The sequence below is a fragment of the Stylophora pistillata genome, chromosome 6, assembly GCF_964205215.1.
Source record: "Stylophora pistillata chromosome 6, jaStyPist1.2, whole genome shotgun sequence".
NCBI lineage: Eukaryota > Metazoa > Cnidaria > Anthozoa > Scleractinia > Pocilloporidae > Stylophora > Stylophora pistillata.
In genome coordinates, this window is record NC_142524.1 from 13,740,165 (window position 1) to 13,754,901 (window position 14,737).

The following is a 14,737-nucleotide window of genomic DNA, read 5'->3' on the forward strand; positions in this document are numbered from 1 at the left end:
TTTCGTTGAAGTTGATATTTGACGTCCGATCTTGTTTTAAAAGAAGAATAATGCTCAAATATGCAGGTAATGAATTAATGCATTAGCATTAATTAACTACCTGAATAATTGTATTCCACCTCGTTCGTGTGCTCGTTTGTGACTTAACAAAACACTTGCTTGGCCTTTGCTTTCGCGATCGATCACTTTCATCTCAGTACATCTATTTCTCCCGCTTCTGTTGCTTGACAAAAGGTTGTTGCATTACTCTTTATTTTTGGTATTCAAGGATGTCTTACATGTTTCTATGACTGCTTCAGGAAAGTATATGTACATCGAGGCGTCCTCGCCAAGAAAACCTGGAGAAAAGGCACAAATCGTGGTCACAGTCCCAAACAAAGGGAAGAAAGCGTGTCTTTCATTCTACTATCATATGTATGGAGCTTTCGCAGGAAGTCTTAATGTCTACAATGGTAATGACACAGTATTTAACGTGTCAGGAAATCAGGGAAACAGATGGATGATCGTGGAAAAAAGCTTACACCTTGAGAGCGAGGCAAGTGATGTCTGGTTTCTTAACAATGAGTTAACGCAAAATATTCTAACTGCCAGCTGCTTAAGGAATCGAAAACTTAACAGCATAAAAAATATATCGTATCAGCTACGGGATCTAGTTCTCCAATCAAGGAAAAAATTACTTGGAGAGAAATAAAATGACATTAAATGAAGAAGAATTTCAATTTTGAGAAGTTAAAGGTCATGTAACAAAAATTTTAATTTAGCTTCTCAAGACTTTCGTTGCTAAAAACTGCAGATACCTTTCAAAAATATTAACCAGTTAGTAAATACCTCAGGGATTTCATTTGAAAGATAACGTAATAAGTAACAATGAAAAGTACTAACTATTTCTGATCATAAATATGAATGCTGACTGTTGAATATTTGGTACGCCTTTCTTACAGATTACATTTGAAGGAGTACGGGGTAGTTCTTATACGGGTGATATCGCCATTGATCAAATACTGATAACCGAAGGAAACTGTCCAGGTAAATGGTATAATCATTTAGGTTGAGTTTTTTTTTTGCTTGTTTGTTTGTAATGAGAATTTTGCTGATCGACATGGAATCACAAAGCGGTACCAAGAAATCCTTGACGACAAGAATTCTCAAATTAGACCCTTTTCTTAGCTAACGGGGAATCTTTTTGCTGGTCACATACATAAACATTGAAGCCTGAGGGGCCATGATTTTGTAATGGTAGTTAGCTAACAGATACAAAGATATCACTTAAAAATTAACGATACAGCTCTTCTCGAAAAACTGATTTTAATTTATATAGTTGGATAATATTCCGTTTTGATATAAATTGTTCCGGTGATTATATAAATGTGCGCACTCAGATTGGTCAAGGATTGCGTCATATCTCGCTATCACCTCGCGCGAGGTCATTATAGCAGGGGTGCTTAATCTTAAATCGGAGAAAATTCAATTTAATTATCTTTTTCTTCCAGTGTCATGTAGCTTTGACAATGGGTTGTGCCTTTGGTGGAGCCAATCCAAGTCAGATGTCTTTGACTGGAGGCTTGGTTCTGGTTCCACGCCATCATCGGGCACAGGGCCTTCATCAGATCGGAGTGGAACAGGTTTGCAAGCTTTAGTTGAGAAATTTAATTATCAACTAGTCAGTCGCAATGAGCAATCCCAAAAAAAGACAAACATCTGTAGCTTCAGCGCGTAAAAATTATTGCACGCCTCTTGCGTTTCCAAAGACCGGTTATTCTCTAACAAACCATGCATTTCAAAACATCTTTTCAATTAATTCATCAACCAGAAGTAACCATACCTTATTTTTATTATTTTACAGGAATGTATATGTATACTGAGGCGTCATATCAGTCGACGGGTGATAATGCAAAGCTCAAACTTTCAGTGCCTAGTGGAAAATCATCTTCTTGCCTTACGTTCTACTATCACATGTATGGAGCACATATGGGGACGCTAAATGTCTTCAATGGAAATGACAAAATATTTACCAAGTCAGGAAATCAGGGTTTTTATTGGAAAAAAGTGACCAAAACTTTGCACTTGAACAATGTTGTAAGTTAACACGTGTTTACTCGATAGATTATCTAAATATTACCCGTCCAGTTTTCCACCTAAAAATATTTTGCGTTTGCGTCACATGAAATCCAAACTGCTTTTGACTTCAGAGGTCATGCACCCAGATAAACTAGGATAATTTGTAATCACTAGCTTTTCAATAGAAATTAATCAGGTCTATTGAATATATATGCAATAAATATATACAAAGGTATATAAAAAGTGACAGAACATTTTTTTTGCGATGGACTCATATCAGTCTAGTGGCTTTTTTACATAATAAAGGAAATACACGACTCGTGTGATAGTTTTAGTTTAATTTTTTTAACCTCTTTTTTTCTTTTTTCTTATCTGCCTCTTTAGTTGACATTTGAGGGGATTAGAGGGACGTCATACACAAGTGATATTGCTATTGATGATGTCAAAGTAAGCGATGGAAACTGCCCAGGTATGGCTTGCATGGAAGACGGAATTGAGCCGAATCTACCATAACTCCTCATTTACTTTCAGTATATATATGAAAAAAGTAAATAAATAACGAGAGAGTAGATAAGCATATATCTAGTGAATGAGGGAGTCACCAATGGGATCCCCAAAAAAGTGCACAGTGCTCACAAATACAAATGACGAGTACGAACCCAATCTGGCATGCTCGAAAACTGGCAAATTTTCCGAAACACAGGGATTAAGCGTCGATAAACCAGCCTATAATCTTAGGGGATATTGCTTTACGTCAACTCAAAATATGAAAACCGGGCTATTTTTGTGCCAATATGGGCTTCTTGGCTCGAGTGCGAAACTGGCTGATTATGATCACTGCCACTTTACTAGATGCCCACAATTTAAATATTTGAGTTAAGTTGTTGGACAAGGATAGCGCATTTCAATACTGTTTAGGTTGTGGCGGAGTTTTAAACAAATCTTCTGGAGTGGTGCACCTTGCTAACACTGGGAACGAAGACGAGACGCATTGCATTTGGACAATTGGTAACGCGGGGTTGAGACAATCATATGCATCGCTGTCTCTCCAAAGAGTATACCTAAGATATTGCAGGTATTAGCCTTGCTAGAACTCCTTGAATTCATTGCACTCGTACAACTATAAATAATTTAAATGAATAAAAAGAAATCAAATCCTTGATGTCACATAGCAACTGGAGCAGGAGACGAGACTATGTCCCAGTCGATGTCTAGACCCAACAGAAGTATGTATTAAAAAATATATCACACTTGTGCCATTAAAGGTATAAAAGGCTAAAAGCCTCGGGTTAAAAGTGTGAAATTAATAGTAAAATTAAGAGTCTGTAAGCAGTCTATTACAAGCGGACATATTTCATTAACAATGCATAACTACAGAAAAAGAGTTTCCTTACAAAGGAATCTTTGTTGATAACGTGAGCATTTCTAAACAATTTCTTCCCTCACGACGCCTTTTTTGCTTTGTTACCTTATTGGTAACTTTATAGCGAGTATGTCAAGGTCTTTCATGAAGATGGAACCACACTGTTTGACCAAGAGGGCTGTCAGTCTTCGCTTCCATACGGTGCTTCACTGGAAATTCCCTTTGGTTCCTCAAACCGCATAACAGTTGACATATCCCTACAGTATAGATGGAGCGCGGTTAGCATTCCATACATATTCTCAAAACAAGGATATAATTCCGGTATGATTCGATCTTTGTTTCAACATTCATCTTCTTTTTCGCTTACTCGCTTTTAATCCAGGCAAAATCTGTAAATCGATAGAAATCGAGGAACTATTTTGGGTCAACGTAATTTTTTTGATTATCTATCTAAATTTTAGGAACTGTATTTTATTCCGTTGTATTCCCCCACCCCCCCTACCTCCCCTCAAAAAAAAAAATGGATCGATAAATATTGACGTACCTTTTAGAAAAAAGCCGTGAATTTTGGTCACCAGGAAGCGATTGTTTATCTTCTGAGCTTTTTTAAAGGTTGTCATATTAGGAGATCGATTTGACCTTAATGTGATTGCTTAATTCAAACAAAAGAAACAAAACCAAATGGAAACCTAGACAAATAGTGCATCAGGTCTAATTTGACATTTAGGGTAAGGAGTTGGAAGTGGGTCTTCTACTTTAAAGAAATCCCAAAAAGGACATAACTCTAGTATGATTCGATCTTCGTTTCAATATTTATCATGATCTACCTTTTCGCGAACTAGATTTGAATCCAGGCGAAGGCTATGGATCGATAGAAATCGAGGAACTGTTTTGAATTTGGTCAACATAATTTCCTTGATTATTTATCTTAATTTTAAAAACTGAATTTTGTGCCCCGAAAAAAAAAGCTACGGATCAATAAATGTTGATGTACCATTTCGAAAACTGGGAATTTAGGTTAACAGGAAGAGGCCGTTTCTTCTCTAATCTTATTAAAGACTGTGTTTGTCATCTGTTTTTTTTCTTTCTTTATTGATAGGCAATTTAACAATTATTCCACTCTCGCTTGTTGGATATGAGATGATAGATAGCCAACGAGGCGCGTAGCGCCGAGTTGGCTATAATCATCTCATATCCAACAAGCGCGAGTGGAATAATTGTTTTATAAAAAAAAAAACGCCCCCAAGATTTTAGACAAATCTCCTCGACTTTATTCTGTAAGAAGAAACTAGGTGTTACAATGTACAGATTTTAGATTATGGAATATTGGCTCATATACCATAATGGCTAAGCCAATAAAAAGTCTTTAATTGCATTATCCAATGATCCAGTTTTTAATATTGAGGGTTATCATATTGAGAGATTTTTTTTTGCCTTAATGCGATTGCTTAAAAAAGCAAACAAACAAACAAACAAAGTAAAACAAACCAAAACCAAAGAGAAACTTAGCAGAGCCAGAAAAATGCAGGAGGTCTAACTAAGAATTTAGAATGATTAGCTGGGAGTGGGACATCTATTTTGAAGAAAACGAAAAAACCGAGTTCAGTTCAAGGGTGTTGTAAGCAAGATTCTGTGTCCCCTTACCCTTTTCGTATTTACATTTATCAATCGATTGGTGTAACTATCATTTTATTCAACCATCTGTTTAATACTTGGTGTGAATGTGTGCTCTGATTTAACAGCCAAACCAATATCCTCCTGGAATGCAACAGTGGACACTATAACATCATCGTCAGCCACTGTGCGGTGGTCAAACTTTCCATTAGCTTCTTCGATCAATCATTATTTGGTGAGGTTCAAGGAGGTTTCTGATGTCAGCACATTGTTCCAAGTCAGCAGCTACAATAACTCTTATTACACCAACCGTCTCAAGGGATACACATCTTATAATGTCACAGTTTTAGCTGTGACTGCCAGTGACGGAAATATTACATATTCCAGCAAAACTGTGTCAATGAAGACGGCAGAGGGTGGTAAGTTCCCTCGTGATATTCTTTTAAGTTGGAATCCATATGGCAATTAACAAAGAGAAATCTTCGATTTCCTCTCCGTTTAATAAGTGCGATACGTAATACACGTATCTAACAGGATTTCCACAAGCCTGCTTCGCCTGAGGGATGGAAAGAAGCTGAGCTCTCGCCACTTTTAGGTCTCCCTTAAAGGAAATAATAATGATAAAATAATAAGAAACTACCCCAAATAGCGATGAAAGATGTCGTTCTAAAGTAGAGCATAATGGCACACATCTCATCATTTCTAAGGAAATATAAACTCTTCAACTACTTGAAAAAATATCTATTTCAAAACAGATATATATTTTCTCAGGCATATAAATAGTCAAACTGCGGGAAGAAAAAAAAAACAAAAACGAATGAGTTGATGATGCTCTTAACATGTTTTAACGTCCTCTTATGTTTGGTATGTAACAGGTGCATATCAGCATGGAGGTCATTTATTAGTTTTTCGTTCAAAAGATACTAACCACTTACGCTGATAAATGATAACAGTCATGCCGATCTGCATTTTGCAGTTCCCAGCCGAGCTCCGTCAAACACACATGCGGCAAACCATGGATTGAATGAATTCTTGGTCGAGTGGGATCCACTCCCTCACCAATACGCCAATGGTCGACTTCTGGGATACAAAGTCTACTACAAAGACGCTGACTATTACTACTCGTCGGAGACATCTGTTAATACGAGTAACGCTGACGAGTCACAGGTTGTACTAGGTGGAGTACAGCCAGGCCGTCGTTACAAGATTTCAGTAGTAGCATTTACTTCTAAAGGGGAGGGGCCTCGATCTCCATATCTCTACGAAACCAAGGGTAAGGACCAATTAAATCCTGAGATGTTAGTAGCAGATCCTCGTTCACAACAGTTACGAATAGGCACTGATAGGAGACACCAATATTTAGCACAAGGCTATATTAGTTCCTATCTATGGATAAATCAACTTCTCGTTTCTCTAACTTTAAAAATATTACATGTACAAATTGCAAACCATTGAGGGCTTTGTTCGCGTCGGAGTAGTATAGCGGGTCATTATGGCGATTCCGTTTAGGCCTGGGTCCGAGTGTATCGGCCGAGGTTAATTAATTCATACCGTGTAGGTGTACATGGGTTATTTAGGGGTAGGGTCTCATTAATATTCATACCGTGTAGGTTAAGGTGGGGTGTAGCAGGTGTAGAAGAGGGAAAATTAGTTAATTACTACACGTCGGTATATCATCGACTCTAGAATAACTAACATGAATAAACATTGTGTCTCTTTTAGCTCTGACAAATCATTATTCACCCTCGATTTTTTTTTTAATTTCTTCCTATTGCTATCTGAATATCTTAAAGATTTCTGGCGCGGAATGACTTCTTATAATTTAAAGAAAAGGCGAGTTCTAAGTGTATTTGCGAAGGGGAAATGACCTTTTCATCTTTTATTATTCTGAATTTCAGGTTGTGAAGGCTTTAGAAACCAAGTGTCCGGTTGGTTGAATTTCAGTAACTCGCGCTACAATACTCTCAATTGTAGTGTTCAAGTACAAAACGCTGGAGTCCAACGCGGATCGGCCCTTATTTCCTTTCAGAGCATATACTTTAAATATTGCAGGTAGCCTCGTCAATATTAATTATGATTTTATTTCCGTCCATTTGAAATAAATGACAGACAGCTTGCACTGGCTAACGTAAAAACCCAGAAATTGGTCAAATTTCTAAACCGATCGGTTTTCCTTCACTGAGCATCAACGCACATCACAAGCTTTTCCTCTGAAGATTTAGCCAAAGAAAATCGAATTAACAATAATTTGAAAAATACAATAGAGTTGCAAGATAGTCACACGACTTTTTTCCCCTTTTTTTCGGCATCAGCTCTGCTGTACGTTAGTGTCCTATCAATATACACTAAAAGACTTACTCAGTGTCCGTAATCCGTTCACCTTTAGCGAGTACATCAAGATTATTGATAGCAATGGTGTTCAGATTTTCCATCGTGGAGGATGCGACTCCCTAACTAATGGAATGTCCGTGGAAGTCCCATTTGGTGATGGGCATAGTATCACGCTCGCTTTTCTTTTTTCGTACCGGTATAGTTATCTCAGAGTCCAATACTCGATACTAAATCAGCCCCTAAGCTCAGGTAACAAACATTTTTAGTTTCTTTTATATTTCAAATTTTAAAAAGAAAAGTGATCGAAAAGCTAGTATAGGCATTTAAAAAAATCCTTAGAGTGTAAAAATGAAAGGGCTTAAAGGGGTCAGTTTGTGGAAGATAGAAATTAGTTTCCGAGGAAGGATTCAAATTACTTTTATTATTTTCTGATTGCTTTAGCTTGTAAGACTTATTCTTCTGTTGCATCTATTCCCTGCAGCTCAATTGCTCCCATCTTGGAACATCAGCATCTCTAATACTACAACCAAGTCATTGACAGTGCAATGGTCCAACTTCCCTCTGACAAATCACTCCATTCAACAACTTTTAGTGAACTGCAGAGAACAGAATTCGAACGTCAGCTTAATTTTTCAAACTCCAAGTTCCTATAATACACATTACACAGGCAGGGTTCTTAGAAGTTACCAATATTATGACGTGCAAGTAATTGCTGTGGCGTCAAATTTTAGCAATGGTACATTCATTAGTAGGAAAGAGATCGGAAGGACTGACGAGGGAGGTAAACACGTTCAACTATTTCACGATTGCTTGTCTTTTTAGTGGAAATATTTTCTTAGTTCTAGAGTAGACATTTCTCGAAATCCATACTAGGCTCAATTGTGCTCATATATCTACGATTAACTAGCTGAAAACTGAAAACAGTAACCGGTCTCTGTGAACTTAGACTGGGAAGATCTCCTTTCATTTGATGAAGTAGTTCAGTTGAAGTCATAACTCACCCTACTGAGTACAAATTATCGTGTGGTTTCCCCTATGTAATGTTTCCATTTCCTTTGCCTTCCAGTTCCAAGCACTTCACCATCGAATATACGATTGACAAACCTGCAGTCCCATGAGGTGAAAGTACAATGGGATCCCATACCTCCAGAGACGGCCAATTGAATATTATTGGGATATAGAGTATTCTTCCAAAAGTACTATTATTCAGGTTTGCTTCAAAGTGTGGATACTAAGAGCCCCAGTGTTCACATGCTGGTACTAAGGGGTCTGAAGTCAGCACAGAGATACCAAATATCGGTGGCAGCATTTACGTCGAAAGGAGCAGGACCGCGGTCATACTTGCGATACTTTACAACAGGTCAGTTACACAACTTTGTTACGAATAAATCTGTTTAGTTAATTTGGCCTTTTCAACATTTACAATTCAATTGAAAACACTTTAATTTGATTCTGACTGGTCCGTTGTTTACTCACCAGTAATGGTATTGTTACGAACACGCAACAAAACCATCAAAACCATCAGCATCGCCATATACCGTTGCATATAATGTGTGCGTTTTAGTTTCCGGAGGTCTTGATTAGCTTTCGATGTTTTCTGGTGTTTATCGATTTTACCCTTCAGAGTAAAATAAGGACAATTTTCACGAAATGATGTAGTTGTAATTGCTCATGCATATAGGAGCGTGGGTTGCACGAGGTTATATATTCGCTAATTTCGATTAAGTCGCACGACGGGCTACACGATGAAATAGTACCTGTGTATAGTATGCGGAACTAATAGTCACAGGTTTCCTCGAGGACTTTAACTCAATGTAAGTGCAAAAAAAGCAAGGAAATGGATTAAGAAAGGCTTGTTGGGTCTTATCCTTCTTGCTTAGAATTTTATTTTTTTTCATCCTTGTTCAACGTTCAAAGAATACTTGCTGGAAAAATGAATTAAAAACCGCAGGTCAACTGTACTACTTATCTACAAACTGTACCCATACATAAGCACACATGCATTTACAGACAACTCAGGTTCTTCTTTTTGAAACATGAATCAGGCTTGGACCACAACATGCTACTTCGTTATAACCAGTCTAATAGAGATCCAAGGAATGCTGAACCAGTTTATAGTTAAGGGAACAATGTAATTGCCATTTGAAATGCTGATTTTTTTTTCTCAATTGCTTGTATCAAAAGGAAGTTAAAATACTTCCTTGAGCTCATTTTTGGTAAGTTCTATTGATGTTGGTGACTCTCTACATACAGTGAGTAAGTCAATTGCAAATGATTTCAACAGAAAAAAGCGTGTAATTTGGTTGCACCCCAGTACAACATATTATCGGCATTACTAGTGAGTAATTGTTTTAACATCACTCATTATTGTATCTTCTGCTGATAAATTGTTAGGTTGTGGTGGACAACTAAATGAGTCATTTGGACAAGTTCACATCGGCTCAAACAGGAACCAGTACTATTTAAGCTGCACCTGGAATATCGTCAAAGTGGGTATCCAGCAAGCGGTCGCTTTCATCTGGATAAAAGACTTTTATTTTTCTTATTCATCGTAAGTAAAAGAAGATGCACTAGACAAGTGTTCATTTTAAAACTAGGCATCTGGTAGCTAGTAGTATAATACCTACACATACACACACACCAAAAAAAAAAAAAACTCGATTCCATCTACACTAAACCAATTTAGGGAAATACTCACGTTAAACGCAATTCTACGGTTGGAGGCTTCGCTTGACACTGGCTTATGAAACTGCTATGAGTTTCATTTTGGACAATCGGTAACATATCGGATTGGTTAAGTTGGACGACGTTCTTATTTTTCTTTCCATGAAGCACAAAGGCATGGGCGTACCTTAGTACAACAACTACTCAGGCGTAATTTACGAGGCTTCTCTTTCTATAGTAACGTCTCTTTTCATTTTATACGAAACTGAACTCGATATCGATATCAAGCAACTAGATGCCGAAGAGTATCAGAACAGCAGATCTGGCTTCTAATAGTCTAATTAAGTATTTCGCTACGGTAGTTTCAACTAGCATTTGGAATCATCAAAAATCACACTTGAGTTAAATTATTGACAATTACTTCATTCAGAGAGAGAGAAAAACGAGTGAGCTTTTGCGCACAACATTTAGTCTCCACGATTATTTGCCTCTTTTTCTTAACCAGAAACAGGAATAGGGACCAGGAAATTATCAGGGTATCTATAAGAAACGTTAGTATCTATAAAAGAAAGTGAGTATTTTTCAAGTCGCTTTATATCAGAGAAACCAGAGATTATAACCTGCAGCTATAGGGCACTTGGCTTGTGAGGATTAACCTTTCTTTAATATTAGAAATTTTTCATGTTCGCAGTGGCTATTTAAAGATCCTGGACGGAAATGGCTCCGTTGTTTTGCATCAACATAAATACTCTGCTATCCAAGAGAACATTTTCTTAGAAGTTGAATTTCGAAATGCTGACAGTATTGCCATACAAACCTACCTAAGGAGTGCGTACAGTCATTTTCAGCTTTATTACGGGACTTTGAAACAAGGCCTTCAGTCAGGTTTGTACTTGCAATTTATGCCTTATTTTTTGCTATATTAGGTGTTACTACATTATATCTCAGTATCACTCGAAACGGGGGGGACATTTCTTCTCAAAAAAAATGAGTCACTTTCCAACTCTTTATAAACTACATAAATCAGTACATGTGACATACCGCGGGATTTGCTTTACCTGATTGAGTACATTTACTAGGGTCCTCCGAATTCAGAAACTCGTGTCACTGTAAGGTGACACTTTAAGGTAAGCGAAAACATTGTAATCTAAATTAATGACCTTCCAATCATAGGGAACGTTTTCATTACAACCAGAATGGTTTATCAAACTAGTATATTATTGGAGGTGATACCGTACTTAAGTGAGGCGTGAGTGGTCCAGTGGTCAGTGCGCTGGACTCTGGGTCAGAGGGCCCGGGTTCAAGTCCTGGCTGGGGTTCGACGACGCTTCACTCACATTGCTTCGTCTTCTCGGATAGGAAGTAAAACCGGAGGTCCCGTCTCATGCATTTGTCAGTTAATTTTGTTAGGCAGGGGACGTTAAAGAACCCCCTTCACGAGATTACTGTGAGGTGGTCCGGCCTGTTTACTAGGAATTGGTGGGGGAGGAGGCATCTGTAAAATTTCTTCTTTATTACTTGTAAACTGCCGCTGGCAATCTGTAAAAAGTCCCCCGCACAGTGTTGTAAAGCGCATTAGAGCATTGCCTGGAAATGCGCAATAGAAATTGATATTATTATTATTATTATTATTATTATTATTATTATTATTATTATTACGGGAAAGTTTATTTTCAGTCTAATGATCACGTTTAAAATCCCAATTAGATTATTTGCCGTTTCTGAAAAGTTATTTATTGTTAAGTATTTATTAATTTATACACTTGATCAGCAGGGATTTGCTAAAGCAAAGGCATAGAAAAAACCAGGAAAGATTTATTACTCGACGTTTCGGGGTCATCGTGACTCCATTATCAAGAGACTAGTTTAAAAACATGCAAATAAGGAAAGGTACAAGAATAACTTTCGCGCTTATCGATTATCTTCTAACTGGTCTTTCTTCTCCGAGGAATGTGACCGCCTTAGAGGGGTTTTTCATAACTTGAAATACCCAAAGCCACTGGTTGAAACTACAATCAAGCGGTTCGTTGAGAGAAGGATTTCATCTGCAGAACCCTGTCCATCACCAGACGTACCATCGGAGACTGTGAGATTAGTGTTACCCTTCAAGGACCAGTCGTCAGCTAATCATGTTAAACAACAACTGAACAGTCTAAGCTCGAAGTTAAGTGTGACTGTCCAACCAGTGTTCGTTAGCCCTAAGCTCGATCAACAGCTTAAGCAACACGAAATTAAGCCCCCTATTGTTAACCAACAATGTGTCGTTTATGAATTTAAATGTAACCTGTGTGATGCAGGGTATGTGGGCTATACTCGTGGTCACTTACACGAGCGCGTAGAAGGGCACACAAGGAAATCATCTTCTATCTACAAACACTACCACCTCCAGCACAATAGTGAAATGCCTGAACGCTTGATCGAGCAATTCAACGTCATCACGAAATGTAACGGCAAATTTGATTGCCTTGTTAATGAAATGTTGTATATTCGCATGCGTAAGCCAACACTGAACGTGCAAACGGATTCCATCCGCGCCAAGGTGTTTATTTAAGCCGTTCAGTCTAATTTATGCTATTCTTGTACCTTTCCTTATTTGCATGTTTTTAAACTAGTCCCTTGATAATGGAGTCACGATGACCCCGAAACGTCGAGTAATAAATCTTTCCTGGTTTTTTTTTTTTATTAATTTACTGTAAACTTTTCCCCATGCGTGCCTTGTTAACCATGTCTTATCATCTTCCAGCTTTGTTGACTGCAAATTGGAACGTTACAGTCGAAAATGTCACTCCTAGAAGTGTTAGTGTCCTCTGGACTAACCTGGAATTACTGATAGGAGACCAAGTTTTGCATTATATAAGTTTGATAACAAGTGCTAACGGTAGCACTGTCTTAAGCGCTGTGATCACAAGTGGAAACACTACGACCGGGAATATTTCTGGATTATCAGTATACACGGAGTATCAAATAAGCACTTTTGGCGTTGGAAGTGATGGGCAAGCGTACAAAAGTTCAAATTTAACATTTTGGACGGAAGAAGGAGGTAAAACCCATTAACTTATCGATGTCATGAACTCTTTTTTCAGTTACCAGTCTTCAGTTTCTAGTTTCTAGTTTCCAGTTTTTAGTTTCCAGTCTCCAGTGTCCAGTGCCCAGTCTCCAGTCTCTAGTCTCCAGTCTCCAGTCTCCAGTCTCCAGTCTCCAGTCTTGATAATAGACTGATTGAAATATCCAACAAGTAGGTGCCATCGAAATATCGGTCAACTCTTGGAAAAAATGGTTATGATCAGCATCGGCTAGGTGGAAGAGAAACAGATCGAAACTTTGCAGCCAATTTTTGCTGGGCCCTAGAGAGTTGCTTGAGGTGCAAACAAGAATATTCCAGTTTTAACAGTGTTGACGCATCAAAAAGTTGCACTGAATTATAACATTTTCAACAGGTTGATTTAAAAGTTGTTTAAAAAGACATTTCCAGCGCTGCTGTACTGAATGTACAACGTATGTCACAACTTTTCGTTTAATCAAATTCTACAAAGCTGATTGGTAAGTCATATTGTGCTCTTCCCATACTAAGAAATGCGAAAATATCTTCCCTTTTTAGTTCCTAGTGGATCCCCATCAAATGTTCGACTGTCAAACCTACAGCACAATGAGATACAAGTACAATGGGAACCACTTGCACAGCATTATGTAAATGGGCGACTACAGGGATATAGAGTTCGTGTTTATGAGTACGGATATTATTACTATTATTACGGTTCCCCCGTGCAAACTTTGGAGACTCCTGGCCCCTACGTTCACACGATGAAAGTAGGAAGTCTAAAAGCCGCACAACAATACAGAGTAAACGTCGCAGCTTTTACTTCGAAAGGCGAGGGCCCACGATCTTACTGGCGATACATTACAACAGGTATTTCTTTCTATCTGAAACTGGATAAATTTGGTCATAATAAGACAATACCTTCTGCGGACTATTATAAACTTCCCTATGTTGGTCGATTTTCGAACATCTCTCAGACTAAGTTAAGACAACTACTCAAACGTTATTGTAGAGCTGATTTAGATATTAAGTTAGTCTTCAGTACGTTTAAACTCAGAAACATGTTCAGTGTGAAAGATTCAGTACCGCTAGGTCTACGTTCGCGTGTCATATATAAATTTTCATGTGCTGGCTGTAATGTCAGTTATATTGGTGAGACCACTCGCCACATTTGTACACGAGTTCGTGAGCACCTCTTGTCGGACAAAACTTCGCATATTTAGAAACACCTGCAATCATCAAGGGCCTGTCTTGACTCTTGTGATACTGAATGTTTCACGATCTTAGATTCTGCCGCTTCAAAATACCAAATTAAGATCAAAGAGGCATTGCATATTAAGTGGGAAAAACCTATCCATAATCAGCAATTGAAACATCTAGAATTGTCTCTTTCCTTTTAATTATGTTGTTCCTTGGTCTTTTAATTTATTTTTATTATTATTACATCTATTTTTTTTTATTTATCTACTTATTTTTTGATCTAGTCAAGCGCGCGCTATTTACATCTTTCGCGTTTTTAACATTCAAATGTAACGTAAGCCCTGACACGTAGTTTGTAACGTACCTTAATTTAAATTCAAATGTACAACAGTTAAATGCTCATTTGCAACTGAAGATGACATGAGAATGTCGAAACATGTCTTGTAAATTTAAACTCAAAGTTGTTGTTT

General features: G+C 37.7%; 1 protein-coding gene across 1 annotated transcript in view; it reads left to right on the forward strand.

The window, feature by feature from the left end:
- LOC111326508 (uncharacterized) overlaps positions 1 to 14,737 on the forward strand; it is a 34,788-nt gene that overhangs the window by 6,154 nt on the left and 13,897 nt on the right. The window contains 17 exon segments of the mRNA XM_022930518.2: positions 300 to 535; positions 942 to 1,026; positions 1,491 to 1,622; positions 1,844 to 2,076; positions 2,443 to 2,527; positions 2,977 to 3,133; positions 3,546 to 3,742; positions 5,164 to 5,454; positions 6,012 to 6,308; positions 6,934 to 7,087; positions 7,422 to 7,615; positions 7,848 to 8,147; positions 8,433 to 8,726; positions 9,761 to 9,917; positions 10,722 to 10,915; positions 12,774 to 13,070; positions 13,629 to 13,937. Of these exon segments, the coding sequence (XP_022786253.2) occupies positions 300 to 535; positions 942 to 1,026; positions 1,491 to 1,622; positions 1,844 to 2,076; positions 2,443 to 2,527; positions 2,977 to 3,133; positions 3,546 to 3,742; positions 5,164 to 5,454; positions 6,012 to 6,308; positions 6,934 to 7,087; positions 7,422 to 7,615; positions 7,848 to 8,147; positions 8,433 to 8,726; positions 9,761 to 9,917; positions 10,722 to 10,915; positions 12,774 to 13,070; positions 13,629 to 13,937 (3,612 nt within the window).